Genomic DNA, 18,581 nt, shown 5'->3' with positions numbered 1-18,581 from the left:
TAGATCTCTTTTCTCTTGAGGGCAAGAACTATGTTCTACTATGGACTATTACTCTCATTACCCAGAGATGGCTTTGCTGAAGGACACTACTGCTAGTCAGGTGATAACTCACGTTGAGTCATTCTTTGCTCGTCATAGGGTCGCAGAGGTAGTCCGTACAGACAACGCCTCACAGTTCAGCTTTCAGTGATTTTGCTAAACTGGAGAGGTTCAAGCATGTTACATCCAGCCCGCTATCCACAGTCTAATGGGTTCGTCGAAAACGGTTACGAAACAGTGAAACTACTGCTTAAGAAAGCTCTTGACTCAAAGACAGATCCGTATCTAGCTTTGTTAAACTACAGGGCTACTCCACTACAGGGCTACTCCACTGTCGCCTTCAGAGCTGTTGTTCAACAGGAAACTCAAAACTAGGTTGCCAGTACTCCTAGAAACAGAGAAGGATGACAAAGTCATTCTTGACAAACTGAGAAAAAGGAGTGAACAGAAAAGGTGCTATGACAAAGAGTCCAAGGTGTTCAGTGCACTCAGTCCAAATGATAGGGTGAAAATTGATGTTTTTCAGCAGCAGAGACTGGGACATAGTTAGGATCGAGGGAAAGATGAACGGAGCAAAGTACAGAGAGATCCTTGATGAAAACCTGCTCCGGAGCGCTCAGGACCTCAGACTGGGGCGAAGGTTCACCTTCCAACAGGACAACGACCCTAAGCACACATCCAAGACAACGTAGGAGTGGCTTCGGGACAAGTCTCTGAATGTCCTTAAGTGGCCCAGCCACAGCCCAGACTTGAACCTGATCAAACATCTCTGGAGAGACTTGAAAATATCGGTGCAGCAACGCTCCCCATCCAACCTGACAGAGCTTGAGAGGATCTGCAGAGAAGAATGGGAGAAAGTCCCACATACAGGTGTGCCAAGCTTGTGGTGTCATACCCAAGAAGACTCGAGGCCATAATTGCTGCCAAAGGTGCTTCCACAAAGTACTGAGTAAAGGGTCTGAATACTTATGTAAATGTGGTTTTCTGTTTTTTATTTTTAATACATTTATAAAAACCTGTTTTTGCTTTGTCATTATGGGGCATTGTGTGTATATTGAGGAGGGGAAAAAACAATTTAATACATTTTAGAATAAGGCTGTAACATATTTTTTTGTTTGAAAAAGTAAAGGGGTCTGAATACTTTCCGAAGGCACTGTATGTAGGAACTCTAGAGGACTATGTGCAGGATAAAGCATTCAAGAGCGAAAGAGTCAGTCCAGCAGTGTGTGTTGGCTCTAGTCCACGTCTACCCTCAGGGGGAGGATTTCCTGGTCTCAACCTGGCTAAAGAAAGAGCTCTCCCTTTGGCTGAACAGTGAGGTTCATAGTGTACAGACGAGAAGGTACAGCTTCCCTCCAAATGGAATGTTTTCAGCACTTTGACTTGGCCTCCATCACAATAACTTATATTCCAACACAATGGTGAAGAACTCCACCCGGAGTTCCTAAAAACGGGGCCCTTGGACGCATTCTGCAGTGATACGCCATCCCATCTGGTTTGCGCTTAGTGGGACTATCATTTGTTTTTCAACAGGACAATGACCCAACACACCTCCAGGCTGTATAAGGGCTATTTGACCAAGAAGGAGAGTGATGGAGCGCTGCATCAGATGACCTGGCCTCCACAATCACCCAACCTCAACCCAATTGAGATGGTTTGGGATGAGTTGGACCGCAGATTGAAGTAAAAGCAGCCAACAAGTGCTCAGCATATGTGGGAACTCCTTCAAGACTGTTGGAAAAGCATTCCAGGTGAGGCTGGTTGAGAGAATGCAAAGCTGTCATCAAGGCAAAGGGTGGCTACTTTGAAGAATATAAAATATATTTGGATTTGTTTAACACTTTTAACACGTGTTATTTTATAGTTTTGATGTCTTCACTATTATTACACAAAAAAAGAAAAACACTTGAATGAGTAGGTGTGTCCAAACATATCCATTGATGCTTGAAGAATATAACTTATTAGTTACTCATGAGCTTAGTTCAACTGTCACACTCCATGTGAACCCTATTGTTTCATCTGTGAATTTGCACTTTAAACAGCAGAATATTGTCAAGATATCAAAGTGTCACCAACAAAATGGTTAACAATAGGCCTATAGCAATTGCAGCATATGGCATACATTTTTCAAATGTAAATAGCACTTTTCAGTAGTGCGCAAAGCATGCCATTCCATGAGCGCAGCATGTATTTTTCTACTCGAATCAATGAGCCCAAGGTATAACATTTATTGGAATGACTGGAATTCTGATAGAGTTCGGTTTTTAATGTAAAGATGTAGTTTAATTGTATTATTATATGTAGTAGAATGTGATATTTTATCTTTATTTACCTAGGAAAGTCAGTTAAGAACAAATTCTTATTTTCATTGACAGCCTAGGAACAGTGGGTTAACTGCCTTGTTCTGGGGCAGAACAACAGATTTTTAACTTGTCAGCTCAGGGATTCGATCTTGCAACCTTTTTGGTACTAGTCCAACACCCTAACCACTAGGCTGCCTGCCACCCCATAGGTTAGAGGAAGCCTACATAACCAACCCCATAAAGTAAAATGTAACATCCATATATGACCAGCTATGTAAACTTTAACACGGATTTATCCTTCAATAGATGTTGTTCAATTGGTAACATACATTTTTGGCTTCTTCTAATGCATCTTAAGGGGAAAGTAATCTAAAAGTAACTGGATGTAATCAGAAATCAAAAACTGAGTTTGGGTAATCCAAAAGTTACGTTACTGATTTCAATTTTGGACAGGTAATTAGTAACTGTAAAGGATTACATTTAGAAAGTAACCTACCCAACCCTGCAGGTAATTTACAGCTATAGTAGGAGGGAATGACAACCACTTCCCAAAACCTACCTGTTGGGCCACTCCTGCTATTTCCTGCTCCATTTCCTGGAGCAGCTTCCTACCATTCTCGCTCAGGTTGGTGATGGGGTCCAGATAAGGGCTGCGGTGGTATAAGAAGTACTCCACACCAGGCGGAGCAAAAAAGGCATAGACAGGGCTGGGAGGAGTCAAAGGCCTTGGGACATCCTCTGGGGAGGGAGGGGCCACAGCAGAGGGCAGGGCCATAGGGCTTCATCCAGGGTCTGCGGTGCTGAAGTCACAAGAGGTGAGAGGCCAGTCATGCCACACAGGACCAGAGACCTTCCCTGAGCTCTGTAGGACCAGAAACAACAAACAAACAAATCAGGACAGTGCTATGTTATAGACAATCTCTAGATATACTCTATAACTACTTCATAACACATTGCAGATGTGACTACACTTAATAAGTAGGAGTAACTTACAAAGCTCTGGACAGAGTTATTTTTCTCAAGCTTGAGGACTCTGCTCTCGGCTATGGTGGCCTGCATTTCTGCCATGCTGTCTATCATTTCGACCATCTCTCCAGTGCATTTCTTGAACGCCACTTTCAACTTTTCGAAGTCATTCAGCCAGCTGTCCAGGTCTACTGCCTCAAGATCACCTTCGCTGCAGTTTCTCTTCATCACTTGGATCAGTCCCCTTACCTCCGTGCCTATCCTCCCTATTTATCTCCTCATTCATCATCCCATGCACTTCTCAATCAAGACTGAAGCATCCCTTAGTTGTCTTCTGATTCTCTTTTTGAGGTACAGGTTGGTGTCCAGACCGCCATTGATAAGGGCTCTATAATTTCTATGATTTCACTCATCAAGACGCACAGATCTTGTATGAAGACCTTTATTTTGAAATCCCTTAATAAGAAACGCTACCGGAAGTTGGTCCCACCAGCTATTGAGTCCCTCATTCAAGAACTGTGTTGTGTGTTCGCTGTTTCTGCATTCTTATATGCAACTACGTAGATAACTAACTGTTCAAATATGAACGCGCCACCGGCATTCGAGTCATTTCTGTTGTTTGAAGGGGAAAAGAAGTACGTTTTATACATATTGCTAGATAGCTACTGTAACATATTACTTGATCCCTTGCTGACGTTCAACTAGCTAGGATTAGCTCATTTAGCTATTGTTATTCTGGTTTAGGTTAGCTAGCGATCATAGTTAACTGCCAGGTAAGGAGGTATCTGAATCATAATCTGTGTTTACAGGAGACGTTGAATATGGTGATTCTCAGAAGAGAATCCCAGATTCTGGTTCAGGAAGTAGCTACATAGGTAGCATGCTACAACATATCATATTTGATAGCCTGACAGTTAGCTAGTATGCTATGTTTGTGCGTTGCCAGTGGCTAAAGAGTAGCAGCTAGGGAAGTCTGTCAGGCATTATCAGCTAGCAAATTCGCGTCTACTGGCTACCAGAGTTATATAGTTATGGCTTTGTTCCCTACTATATGTTAGCTCAATTCAGCATAAACTAGCCAGCTAATTTACACGCCACAATGATTGTTCTGCCATTACCACTGAATATGAATCTGAAAGTGAAATACTCTTACAAAAAAAAATGTTTTTAGAATCACAATCATCAAGGACACAAAAGTCCCTAACGCCTGCCTCTTCACGTTGAACAAAGAGGATCACACGCTTGGTAACATCATCAGACAGTGAGTGCAATTCTTGAATTTTGTGATTCTTGTCTAATCAATGATAATTGCGAAGCTCCTCAATCATAACTAAAATGTATTGTATTTGCAGACAACTTCTGAAAGACCCCCAAGTGCTATTTGCTGGCTACAAGGTCCCTCATCCACTGGAGCACAAGATTGTGATCCGTGTTCAGACCACACCAGACTACAGTCCTCAGGAGGCTTTCACTAATGCAATCACTGACCTCATCAGTGAGCTGTCCTTGTTGGAGGAGCGATTCAGGGTGAGTACATGAGATACCGTCATCATCACATCTCTTAATCGGTACATTTCGTGGAACAGTTCTACTGTAGCGAACTGTCTATATAATATTATATGGATTGTCCTCTATACTAGAACTGGTTGTGGAAAATATTATTCTTTGCCAAAAATGTATGCACTCCGGTGGAAGTTGCAGAGGGGAGGACTGCTCATTATAATGGCTGGAACGGTGCGAATGGCATCAAACACATAGAAACCATGTGTTTGGATTATTTGATACCATTCCACCTATTCCGCTCCAGCCATTACCTCGAGCCTGTCCTGTGATGTAGAGCATGGCACTTGCAATGCCAGGGTTGTGAGTTGGTTTCCCATGGGGGACCAGTATGAAAATGTATGCACTCACTACTTTAAGTTGCTCTTGATAAGAGCATCTGCTAAATGACTAAAATGGAAATGTATTTTTGAAAACTAATAATAATACAAATTGGTGAGTATAGACCTACTTGATCAGCAGAATGTGTAACGACTAAATTCATATCTCTCAACTTTGTTTCAGGTTGCAATTAAAGACAAGCAAGAAGGAATTGAATGAGGATTGGTACATAATGTTGGGAAAGAAGATGTCACTTTGAAGATCACATTTCATTTGACCAGGATTCTATAAAATGACTCTGTTTTGGACTTACCATTATTGCCATGCTTGGCACAGCATGGCCTCTGTATACAAAGTACTGAATGGCGTTTTGAGTGAGTTTTCATTCTAGATCACGGTAACATATTTGCAAGAATGGATGTCATTGTATCTGTTAAATAATACTTTTTTCACACACTGAAACATAAGGAAATTGGTGATTTGAAACAGATTCTGAGATCATACAGTGGATTGGTTAATTCAAAACAGAATCACATGTTTTACTCATTTGAATTCAATACTGTAGTTTGTTAGGTATGTGCTGAAAGATGACAAGCATGGTTTAAAACTTTATTACATGGAAATATTTTTCATGATATCCATTCCGCTTAAATGCTTTAGTTTTACAATGCCCAACATGCTCCTTATTTGGCCCTACATTTTCCGAGAATAATAGTGTGAACAGTTAAGGTTTGTTTTTCAATAAATCATTCCTGTAATATTTATTTTCATGTAATGTTATAGCCAGCTCCCCAATAGGGTTGTCACTAGTTAGCACAGCCACAAAGTCTATCTTAACTTAATGAAAACAAAAATGAGCTTTTTGGTCTTCATTTAAGTTTCAGGTTAGGCAGAAAGTTAGCAGTGTGGTTGAGTTTGGGTTAAACATTGAATTTTAAGAAGAAACATTTTAGAAATAGGCAGGGTTTACGACTGTGGCTGTGTTAACTAGTGACGACCACCCCGCCCTATAGAGCTCGCCAGCTTGTAGTCCTAAAAAACGGTAATGAGTTACCTCTGGTTTTTTCATCCATTCCTATGGTGGAAAAGAATGGGGTTTTGGGATGAATGCAAAAAATAAGGTCTGAGGGCAACACAGGCTTAGGTCTTATACATTTTGTTCTGTGAGATAAGTCAGTTTACAAATGTAATTTAAGTTGTCACATGCGCCAAATACAACAGGTACAACCTTACCGTGAAATGCTTACAGGCCCTTAACCAACAATGCGGTTAAGAAAATATTTACTAAATAAACTAAAGTAAAAAAAGTTTTTTTAAGTTACACAAAACAGAGGCAAACTACAGGGGGTACCGGTACCGAGTCAATGTGCAAGGGTACAGGTTAGTCGAGGTAATTTGTACATATACAGCGCATTCGGAAAGTATTCAGACCCCTTGACTTTTCCACAAAGTTACCTTACAGCCTTATTTAGAATGAATAAATTGTTATTTTCCCTCATCAATCGACACACAATACACCATAATGACAAAGCTAAAACAGGTTTAGACATTTTTGCAAATGTATTCAAAGTAATAAAAAAAAACCTCACATTTACATAAGTATTCAGCCCTTTACTCAGTACTTTGTTGAAGCACCTTTTACAGCGATTACAGCCTCAGGTCTAATTGAGTATGACGCTACAAGCTTGGCAAACCTGTATTTGGGGAGTTTCTCCCATTCTTCTCTGCAGATCCTCCCAAGCTCTGTCAGGTTGGATGGGGAGTGTTGCTGCACAGCTATTTTCAGGTTTCTCCAGAGATGTTTGAATAGGTTCAAGTCCGGCTTTGCCTGGGCCACTCAAGGACATTCAGAGACTTGTCCCGAAGCCACTCCTGTGTTGTCTTGGCTGTGTGCTTAGGGTCGTTGTCCTGTTGGAAGGTGAACCTTCGCCCCAGTCTGAGGTCCTGAGCGCTCTGGTGCAGGTTTTCATCATGGATCTCTCTACTTTGCTCCGTTCAGTTTTCCCTCGATCCTGACTAGTCTTCCAATCCCTGCCGCTAAAAAACATCCCCACAGCATGATGCTGCCACCCCTATCCTTTACCGTAGGGATGGTGCCAGGTTTCCTCCAGACGTGACGCTTGGCATTCAGGCCAAAAAGTTCAATCTTGGTTCCATCTGACCAGAGAATCCTTTTTCTCATGCTTTTAGCAAACTCCAAGCAGGCTGTCATGTGCATTTTACTGAGGAGTGGCTTCCATCTAGACACTACCATAAAGGCCTAATTGGTGGAGTGCTGCAGAGAAGTTTGTCCTTCTGGAAGTTTCTACCATCTCCACAGAGGAACTACAGAGCTCTGTCAGAGTGACCATCGGGTTCTTGGTCACCTCCCTGACCAGGCCCTTCTCCCCTAATTGCTCAGTTTGGCTGAGCGGCCAGGTCTAGGAAGAATCTTGGTGGTTCCAAACATCTTCCATTTAAGAATGATGAAGGCCACTGTGTTCTTGGGAACCTTCAAAGCTGCAGAATTTATTTTGGTACCCTTCCCCAGATCTGTGCCTCAACACAATCATGTCTCAGAGTTATATGGAAAATTCCTTCAACCTCATAGCTTGGTTTTTGCTCTGACATGCACTGTCAACTGTGGGATCTTTGACAGGTGTGCCTTTCCAAATCATGTCCAATCAATTGAATTTACCACAGGAGGACTCCAATTAAGTTGTAGAAACATCTTAAGGATGATCAATGGAAACAGGATGCACCTGAGCTCAATTTCAAGTCTCATAGCGAAGGCTCTGAATACTTATGTAAAAAAAGGTATGTTTTTATTTATTTATATAAATTAGCAAATATTTTTAACAATCTGTTTGCAACTGGCAGCTTCATTAAATAGTACCCGCAAAACACCAGTCTCAACGTCAACAGTGAAGAGGTGACTCCAGGATGATGGCATACTAGGCAGAGTTGCAAAGAAAAACCAATATCTCAGACTGGCCAATAAAAAGAAAAGATTAAGATGGGCAAAAGAACACAGATACTGGACAGAGGAACTCTGCCTTCACTGTTGACTTTGAGACTGGTGTTTTGCAGGTACTATTTAATGAAGCTGCCAGTTGAGATCTGTTTCTCAAACTAGACACTCTAATGTACTTGTCCTCTTGCTCAGTTGTGCACCGGGGCCTCCCACACCTCTTTGTATTCTGGTTAGGGCCAGTTTGCACTGTTCTGTGAAGAGAGTAGTACACATCATGGTATGTTATCTTCAGTTTCTTGGCAAATTCTCGCATGGAATAGCCTTAATTTCTCAGAACAAGAATAGACATATGAACAATTAAGAAAGTGTTTTTGTTGAGAGGGGTGAGATTTTAGAAACTATAAAAGGAAACTGTTTCTATAACTTTGTACAAGTATGTAGTCACCGCCCCCTTGAGAGGTCAGAGAGCGTGTCAGCGTTTTGAACAAAGTGTATAAAATTATGGGTTAAGAATTAACATATCAGACCAGAAAGATGTCGAGCTGCAGCTCTTGTTAAAAGTGGTTTAAACTTTGAATCTCAACGAGGTAGAGACGATAGTCACCTCCCGGGCAATCACTGGTACGGCTGATTAGCAGTCCTACGAAAGTATCTAGAAAAGTGAATTTAAGTGGGACCATTCTGCTACTCTTCTCAAACCACCGTAGGACGCGACTCATCACCCCACTCGAAACCATCTACACGGCTTGCTTGCCTATCTTCATAGAAGCATCTTCCAGAGTGAATGGAAGTAGAATAAACTCTGTAGTTCTGTTCAGGACTACATGACAAGATACCAGACGACTGCAGAGGAGATCAGTAGAAGAGGGGTAGGGACCCCTTTTGGACAATCAGAGCCTTACAAGCATGCTGCGAAAAGACTCAACCAACCCCCTTTCCAAGAAGGCTTGATAAGAAAAGATACATGGCAAACAAAGGCATTTCCACGTAAATACATTCATGATTTCTTACACAAAGCGGGTGGCGGTTTGTGTGAAAAGTATAAGTGAGAGTAGTTTCAAAATTTACTTATGTTAAGTGTCTCTTTCTCGCCCTCTCCATGTCTTTTGTAACAAGCAGACATATGGTTGTCAGTTCACTAGGGACCTTTCTAATGCATTAAGTCTATGTTTATCCTGTGTTACCATTTAGTTAGCTAGTAAATAAATTATAAAACCAATTTGTGTAGTACTGGACCATATGTATGGCTCAGGTTTTTGCAGATGCAAGGTTACGACTGTTCAAAAATGATGATATGATGCTAGGTTATGATTAATATGTTTATTACTGTTTATGGATGTAATAGGTAAAGACCTGCATAGTTTAATTCGGGAGATGGTAACTCTTTAAAGAACCGCTCTCATGGTGCCCCAAATCCGAATGAGTTAATTGTTATATTATTAATTTAAAATTGGGTAACAATTAAACATATTTGATTAGATAAGAAACAGCCATCAGATTAATGAAAGTAAAGTCACAACAATTACCACCCCCAGCGTGTCTGCCATCGACCCCCACCTGATTGACAGCTGTCCGCGGGGTTAGCGTCTGGTCACCATCCCCATACAAAAAAGAATGTGCCGTTTTGAAACTGCAGTAACTGCAGTCGACTGGTATTTTGGGCTTAGTAATTGCAGAATAGTGCACTGCAAAATTACGGCAGTATTTGCAGCATACTGCAGTTTTTTAGTAAGGGTCAAGCTGCTCTCAGACACCACTCTCACAATGTCCCTGGAGGAGGGACTGATAAAACTGGTTCACAGGGAGGTCAGGGTGGCTGTGCACCTTTCCTGCGGATCCCTTGTGGTATACAACGACGTACGGCACAGAGGGAAGCATGCCATCCACGGGCGCAGGGTGTGCAGTAGGCTACCTACTGGGAGCTGGGTTCCTGTCTGGGGGAGAGCTTCAAAACTTGGCCTCCCAACTGCTGGACATAAAGTGGGGAGAACAAGTATTTGATACACTGCCGATTTTGCAGGTTTTCCTACTTACAAAGCATGTAGAGGTCTGTAATTTTTTATCATAGGTACACTTCAACTGTGAGAGACGGAGTCTAAAACAAAAATCCAGAAAATCACATTGTATGATTTTTAAGTAATTAATTAGCATTTTATTGCATGGCATAAGTATTTGATACATCAGAAAAGCAGAACTTAATATGGTGCCTTGGTGGAAGAGTGGGGTAACATCTCACAGTAAGAACTGGCAAATCTGGTGCAGTCCATGAGGAGGAGATGCACTGCAGTACTTAATGCAGCTGGTGGCCACACCAGTTCCTGACTTACTTTTGATTTTGACCTCCCCTTTATTCAGGGACACATTATTCCATTTCTGTTAGTCACATGTCTGTGGAACTTCTTCAGTTTGTCTCAGTTGTTGAATCTTGTTATGTTCATAGAAATACTTACACGTTAAGTTTTCTGAAAATAAATGCATTTGACAGTGAGGACATTTCTTTTTTTGCTGAGTTTAGTTGCAAAGTAGCAAGTACTGTAGTTGAGAAGTTTTTAATTAGCTTTAATGTCAGTTGTTCATGATGAGATAAGAACTTGCAACCTTTCGGTTGCTAGACATTCGCATTACCCCCCCTCTTTTCCCTCCACACCCCTCCTTTCCGTTTTCTCCTACCTTTCTGTCCACATCTTTTATATCGCTCTCTCCCTCTCAGGGCAGGGCTCTATCTACCTGTTTAGCTGGATTGGCACATGAGCCCAGCGGCCTAAGAATTATAAGGAGAAGGTGTGTGCTGTGATCCTGGCAGAACTGCAGTGGTCCAGCAAAGACATCCCCTACCTGCCCATAACAGGGCACAACATGTCACAACAACACAACATGTCACAGCACATCACATCATGTAACTATTTCCGTCAAGACCATATCATACTGTGTAAATGGCACTGATTGAACCCATCAAACAAACAGGAAACAATTAAAGGGATCACTCCCAAAATCGTTGACTAACCTTTTAAATTGTGAGACACAAAGCACGAAAATCAAGACCCTCATCAGACCCTGCCGACTAAGGCAGGAGCTATTTGGCATAGCAGCCAGCCTAGTTGCTAGCTAGCTGCCTATCAAGCTAGCGGAGTTTCTTGAGGTCTTGCACACAGCCAGTGACTTGGTTAGCCATTGTGGCAGGGACCATGGATTTTCCCAGGTTTGTGGCTCTCTAGATCGCTGCTGTTTGTTGTTTTCAATCTTCCCTGTGACCTGCCCTATCTGGAACTGTGAGGTGTAACAACGTAACCTATGTTGCTAGCTACCATGACAAACACCAAAGCCAGCAGGAATACCGTTGAGGACAGTGGTGTCCATCACAGGTTTAGGACCTGTTGTTCACACCTTTTAAGTGAACAAAGAGATGTTACTACAAGAAAATAACTTCAAGTGTTGTGTTCAAATACTGGTGGATTCAACTAATAAAATAATGGATGACCTGACTGGAGAGGTCCAGGAACTGAAGAACAGCTTGCAGTTCTCCCAGGGTCAGCTCGATGAGTTGAAACAGGAGTATGGCAAGATGACGGCTCTCTGTAAGTCATTAGACAACAGTTCTGTGTGTGAATCCATGATAATAATGACTGATGAATCTCAGACAGTAAAGCAGAATAACAGTTATGGACAGAATCTCCACATGAGATTCTGCAGAGATACTCTCTGGTCCGTGCGACCAGCCTGCCTCCTGGTGGTCCTTCCACAGTATCTTTTTTCCCGTTTGTTTGCTCTTTTCCCTATTATGTGTATCTCTGATAAACTACCCAGGAAAGGGGGAGGTATTGCTCTATATAACAGAGCCATATCCCTGTAATGCTTAGAGAAGATCTTATGTCAAGTGTTATTGAAGTGTTGTGGTTGCAGGTTTACTAGGCACATCTAAAGCCTTTTCTTTTGGGGTGTTGCTATAGGCCACCAAGTGCTAACCATCAGTATCTAAATAATGTGTGTGAAATGCTTGATAGCGTATGTGATGTAAACAGAGAGGTCTATTTTCTTAGGGAGCTGAATATTGACTGGTTTTCATCAAGCTGTCCGCTCAAGTGGAAGCTTCTCACTGTAACCAGTGCCTGTAATCTGGTTCAGGTTATTAGTAAACCTACCAGGTTGCTTACAAACACTACAGGAACAAGATCATCCACATGTACCGATCACATTTTTACTAATACTGTAGAACTTTGTTCTAAAGCTGTATCCATACCCATTGGATGCAGTGATCTCAATATAGTGGCTATATCCAGGAAAGCCAAAGTTCCAAAAGCTAGGCCTAAAGTAGTGTACTAAATATTTGGCTTTGACTCTTATATGGATGATGTTTAAAATATTTGTTTGTCTGATGTGATTAATAAGGAGCATCCAGACACTGCACTTGGGGAATTTATGAAATTGCTTCTTCCAATCATGAATAAACATTCACCTGTTAGAACTGTTAAGGCTCCATGGATTGATGAGGAATTGAAAAACTGTATGGTTGAAAGAGATTGGGGAAAATGAGTGGCTAATGAGTCTGGCTGCACATCTGACTGGCTGACTTAGTGCAAATTGAGGAATTTTGTGACTAAACAAAAAAAGAAGAAGAAACTCTATAATGAATCCAAGATCAATTTTCCATCAATAAAGAATGATGGGAAAAAACTTTGGAGAAATTATGGGCTGAAAGACAAATTCAGTTTCATCCTTCATCGAATCAAATGGCTTATTCATCACAAAGCCATTTGATGTTGCCAATTATTTTAGTGATTACTTCATTGGCAAAGTGGGCAAACTTAGGGAATAAATGCCAACAACGAACAGTGAGCCATCATATTCATGAATAAAAAACAAATAATCAAAGACAAGCATTGCAAGTTTGAATTTTGTAAAGGTGGAAAAATTATTTTGTAAAGGTGGAAAAATTATTGTTATCAATCAATAATGACAAACCTCCTCGCAACTTAGGTGGAAAGCTACTGAGGACGGTAGCTGACTCTATAGCCACTCCTATCTGACATATCTTTAATATGAGCCTAGAAGAAAGTCTTTGTCCTCGGGCCTTGAGGGAAGCCAAAGCAATTATACTACCCAAGAGTGGTAAAGCGGCCTTTACTGGTTCTAACAGCAGACCTATAAGCTTTCTGCCAGCTCATAGCAAACTGTTGGTAAAATTGTGTTTGACCAAATACAATGCTATTTCTCTGTAAATAAATTAACAACAGACTTTCAGCATGCTTATAGAGAAGGGCACTCAACATGTACTGCACTGACACAATTGACTGATGATTGGTTGAAAGAAATTGCTAATAAGAAGATTGTGGGAGCTGTACTGTTAGATTTCAGTGCAGCCTGTGATATTATTGACCATAACCTGTTGTTGAAAATACTTGTTATGTTATGGCTTTTCAACCTCTGCCATATCGAGGATTCAGAGCTATCTATTTAATAGAACTCAAAAGTTTGTTTTTTTAATGGAAACTTCTCCTAATGTCAAATATGTAAAGTGTGGTGTATCGCAGGGCAGCTCTCTAGGCCCTCAACTCTTTTCTATTTTTACCAATGACCTGCCACTGGCATTAAACAAGGCATGTGTGTCCATGTATGCTGATAAGTCAACCATATACGCATCAGCAACCACAGGTAATGAAGTCACTGAAACCCTTAACAAAGAGTTGCAGTCTGTTTTGGAATGGGTGGCCAGTAATAAACTGGTCCTGAACATCTCTAAAACTAAGACCATTGTATTTGGTACAAATCATTCCCTAAGTTCTAGACCTCAGCTGAATCTGGTAATGAATGGTGTGGCTGTTGAACAAGTTGAGGAGACTAAATCACTTGCCTTTACCTTAGATTGTAAACTGTCATGGTCAAACCATATAGATTCAATGGTTGTAAAGATGGGGAGCGGTCTGTCCGTAATAAAGAGACTCTGCTTTTTTGACACCACACTCCAAAAAGCTAGTCCTTCAGGCTTTAGTTTTGACTTATCTTGATTATTGTCCAGTCATGTGGTCAAGTGCTGCAAGGAAAGACCTAGTTAAGCTGCAGCTGGCCCAGAACAGAGCGGCACATCTTGCTCTTCATTGTAATCAGAAGGCTAATAACGGGCCTCCTGGGTGGCGCAGTGGTTAAGGGCGCTGTACTGCAGCTCCAGCTGTGCCACCAGAGAATCTGGTAACCGGGAGGTCTGTGGGGCAATGCACAATAGGCCCAGCGTCGTCTGGGTTAGGGAGGGTTTGGCCGGTAGGGATATCCTTTTAATATCCTGATATTTTGCCCTAGTAACTCATTTCTAGTTAGACATAGTCCCATACTTTTGTAATTTATATCCCATCTCATCGCACACAAGCGACTCCTGTGGCGGGCCGGGCACAGTGCACGCTAACCAAGGTTACCAGGTGCACGGTGTTTCCTCCAACACATTGGTGCGGCTGGCTTCCGGGTTGGATGCGTGCTGTTTTATGAAGCAGTGCGGCTTGGTTGGGTTGTGTATCGGACGATGCATGACTTTCAACCTTCGTCTAGTGCGAAAAAAAAGAAGGCTAATAGAAATACAAGCCACTTTAAACATTGCCACTTTATATAATGTTTACATACTCTACATTACTCATCTCATATGTCTCACTGTACTCTATACCATCTACTGCATCTTGCCTATGCCGTTCGGCCATCGCTCATCCATATATTTTTATCTACATATTCTTATTCATTCCTTTACACTTGTGTGTGTATAAGGCAGTTGTTGTGAAATTGATAGATTACTGGTTAGATATTACTGCATGATCGGAACTAGAAGCACAAGCATTTCGCTACACTCGCATTAACATCTGCTAACCATGTGTATGTGACAAATAAAATTTGATTTGATTTGAATAGTATGCATGCCAGCCTCTCTTGGTTAAGAGTTGAGGAGAGACACTGCATCAATTCTTATTTTTAGAAGAAACATTAATGTGTTGAAAATCACATTGTTTGTATTGTCAACTTACACACAACTCTGACACACATACTTACCCCGCCAGACATGGCACCAGGGGTCAATTCACAGTCCCCCAATCCAGAACAAATACAAGAAAGGATACAGTATTATATTATATAGAGCTATTATTGCTCAAGTGAACAGCAAACCTGGTTTAAAAAAACAGATAAAGCAACACCTCACGGCACAATGCCTCTCCCCTATTTGACCTAGATAGTTTGTGTATATGTATTGCTATTTAGGCTACGTGTGCCTTTTGTAATTTTTTATTTATTTATGTGGTTATGTTCTTGTCTATTAATGTTCTGTATTATGTCATGTTTCATGTTTTGTGTGGACCCCAGGAGTGGTTAAGCAATTCCTGCCTGTCACGTTCTGACCATAGTTCTGTTATTTTTTGGTCAGGGCGTGAGTTGGGGTGGGCAGTCTATGTTTGTCTTTCTATGTTGGTTTTTGTGTTCAGCCTAGTATGGTGCTCAATCAGAGGCAGGTGTCGTTAGTTGTCTCTGATTGAGAATCATACTTAGGTAGCCGGGGTTTCACTGTTGGTTTGTGGGTGTTTGTTTCTGTGTGAGTGTTTGTTGCCACACGGTACTGTTTCGTTTTTCATCACATCACATATTGTTTTGTATTTCAGTGTTCAGTTCGTTTTTAATAAATCGTCATGAACACTTACCACGCTGCATCTTGGTCCGATCCTTACTCCTCTTCAGACGAAGAGGAAATCTGCCGTTACACTGCCACAGAGGTACTTATTAGTGAAACTTTTTATTAAAGTGATAGGTTACTCCTAAATCTAATTTTGTCAGGGGTTTTCAGACTTTAAAAGTGGCCTACTGTTGAGATTAATCAATGTCATAGCCATCTGCTGTGTATATTCAGCTATATGCCTCAATCCTAAATTAATGGGAACGGTGTTCACCATATAAAGATGTCCCATGGATCCCACATAGCAAGGACCGGCAGTTTAAACTCATCCTTTCTCACTGAAACAGTAGATGTTTTCCATGTCATTTGACTGTCTAATATTAAGCTGTTTGGGGCATTGCAGATTCTGGAATGGCCGTCACCTGTGAGGAAAGGACAGGGCCCAATGGAAGGTCCCTCAATTTCAGTTTTACAAATGTATAAAGTATGTTTTATAAACTCATGAACACCAGCCAGCGTATTTAGCCTGGTTTTGTCAGTATAGGAGAACGTGTGGTACATTCTTGGTGTATTATATTCCATCGCCACAAGTGTGACATTGAGTAATTTTTCAGGTTATTGATATATTTTGAATTCTGAAATGAATGAGAGTTTATTCTGATGTTGTAAATATGAGATTACATATGGAAACTATTCATTTATTTTTATTATAGCAAATTAGGAATAATTAGAAAAGGTTAAATCCACTATACAATCACAAAGACTTTGATAAACATTTTTTTTTTTAATTGTGTGTATATTATACAGCAGATTTATGGAGAATTGCTATGGGAGTGATATTTATATCCCGTCGACTACTGACCATTCATCTATACTGTGTGTGTCCCATCACCGCAGCTTTGGAAATAAATGAACTATCCATCCATTTCTCCTTCCTGTGTTGACTCACTGACTTGAGGGACGGGACCAGGAAGGTCACACATATACTGAGAAGCATGTGATGCTGTTATGTTCCCCAGATTATGTGTTGTAGTTTGTGTATTTGCATGTGTTTATTTCAGGAAATGGCTTCCTGAAATCCCTCAAGCAGCTGATTGGTCGACTCCAGGGCTAATTGGAGAGCTGACCCCGCCCCCTCGTCAAGACGCAGCTGTCTCCAGTTACACATTCATTCTGAAGCTATATAAAAGCCAGTGTTCTGTCCAGGTCATTGCAGAGAGATTTTTGCTGGGAGGTCATTGCAGAGAGATTTTTGCTGGGAGGTCATTGCAGAGAGATTTTTGCTGGGAGGTCATTGCAGAGAGATTTTTGCTGGGAGGTCATTGCAGAGAGATTTTTGCTGGGAGGTCATTGCAGAGAGCATTGCAGAGAGATTTTTGCTGGGAGGTCATTGCAGAGAGATTTTTGCTGGGAGGTCATTGCAGAGAGATTTTTGCTGGGAGGTCATTGCAGAGAGATTTTTGCTGGGAGGTCATTGCAGAGAGATTTTGCTGGGAGGTCATTGCAGAGAGATTTTTGCTGGGAGGTCATTGCAGAGAGATTTTTGCTGGGAGGTCATTGCAGAGAGATTTTTGCTGGGAGGTCATTGCAGAGAGATTTTTGCTGGGAGGTCATTGCAGAGAGATTTTTGCTGGGAGGTCATTGCAGAGAGATTTTTGCTGGGAGGTCATTGCAGAGAGATTTTGCTGGGAGGTCATTTTTTGCTGGGAGGTCATTGCAGAGAGATTTTTGCTGGGAGGTCATTGCAGAGAGATTTTTGCTGGGAGGTCATTGCAGAGAGATTTTGCTGGGAGGTCATTGCAGAGATTTTTGCTGGGAGGTCATTGCAGAGAGATTTTTGCTGGGAGGTCATTGCAGAGAGCTGGGAGGTTTGCAGAGAGATTTTTGCTGGGAGGTCATTGCAGAGAGATTTTTGCTGGGAGGTCATTGCAGAGAGATTTTTGCTGGGAGGTCATTGCAGAGAGATTTTGCTGAGGTCATTTTTTTGCTGGGAGGTCATTTGCTGGGAGGTCATTGGGAGGTCAGGGAGGATTTTGCTGGGAGGTCGTTGCAGGGAGGATTCGTTGCAGGGAGGATTTTGCTGGGAGGTCGTTGCAGGGAGGATTTTGCTGGGAGGTCGTTGCAGGGAGGATTTTGCTGGGAGGTCGTTGCAGGGAGGATTTTTTTGCTGGGAGGTCGTTGCAGGGAGGATTTTGCTGGGAGGTCGTTGCAGGGAGGATTTTGCTGGGAGGTCGTTGCAGGGAGGATTTTGCTGGGAGGTCGTCTGTTTGCAGGGAGGATTTTGCTGGGAGGTCGTTGCAGGGAGGATTTTGCTGGGAGGTTGCAGGGAGGATTTTGCTGGGAGGTCGTTGCAGGGAGGATTTTGCTGGGAGGTCGTTGCAGGGAGGATTTTGCTGGGAGGTCGTTGCAGGGAGGGGATTTTTTTGCTGGGAGGTCGTTGCAGGGAGGATTTTGCTGGGAGGTCGTTGCAGGGAGGATTTTGCTGGGAGGTCGTTGCAGGGAGGATTTTGCTGGGAGGTCGTTGCAGGGGAGGGGATTTTTTTGCTGGGAGGTCGTTGCAGGGAGGATTTTGCTGGGAGGTCGTTGCAGGGAGGATTTTGCTGGGAGGTCGTTGCAGGGAGGATTTTGCTGGGAGGTTTTGCTGGGAGGTTTGCAGGGAGGATTTTGCTGGGAGGTCGTTGCAGGGAGGATTTTGCTGGGAGGTCGTTGCAGGGAGGATTTTGCTGGGAGGTCGTTGCAGGGAGGTCGTTGCAGGGAGGATTTTGCTGGGAGGTTGATTTTTGCTGGGAAGTGGTATGTTCTG

General features: G+C 42.1%; 1 protein-coding gene across 1 annotated transcript; it reads left to right on the top strand.

Annotated features, from left to right (window-relative positions):
* Positions 1-3,786: 3,786 nt before the first annotated feature.
* On the top strand, positions 3,787-5,949 carry polr2j (RNA polymerase II subunit J). Its single transcript, XM_024431880.2, has 4 exons — positions 3,787-3,943; positions 4,480-4,569; positions 4,661-4,835; positions 5,373-5,949. Exons 1-4 carry the CDS (start codon positions 3,891-3,893, stop codon positions 5,406-5,408), a joined length of 354 nt encoding a protein of 117 aa, XP_024287648.1. The 5' UTR covers positions 3,787-3,890; the 3' UTR covers positions 5,409-5,949.
* Positions 5,950-18,581: the final 12,632 nt, after the last annotated feature.

The sequence above is a fragment of the Oncorhynchus tshawytscha genome, linkage group LG09 (genome assembly GCF_018296145.1).
Source record: "Oncorhynchus tshawytscha isolate Ot180627B linkage group LG09, Otsh_v2.0, whole genome shotgun sequence".
In the NCBI taxonomy this organism is placed as follows: Eukaryota; Metazoa; Chordata; class Actinopteri; order Salmoniformes; family Salmonidae; genus Oncorhynchus; species Oncorhynchus tshawytscha.
The sequence above is the reverse complement of the archived record's forward strand: the minus strand, read 5'-3'. Positions and strand labels throughout refer to the sequence as shown.

Bases quoted from the DNA above. Each gene is read 5' to 3' on its own strand.
- polr2j (XM_024431880.2), top strand. From the start codon at position 3,891: ATGAACGCGCCACCGGCATTCGAGTCATTTCTGTTGTTTGAAGGGGAA. The intron at 3,944-4,479 runs GTACGTTTTATA...AAATGTTTTTAG, and splicing joins TTGTTTGAAGGGGAAAAGAA to AATCACAATCATCAAGGACA. The intron at 4,836-5,372 runs GTGAGTACATGA...ACTTTGTTTCAG, and splicing joins TGTTGGAGGAGCGATTCAGG to GTTGCAATTAAAGACAAGCA.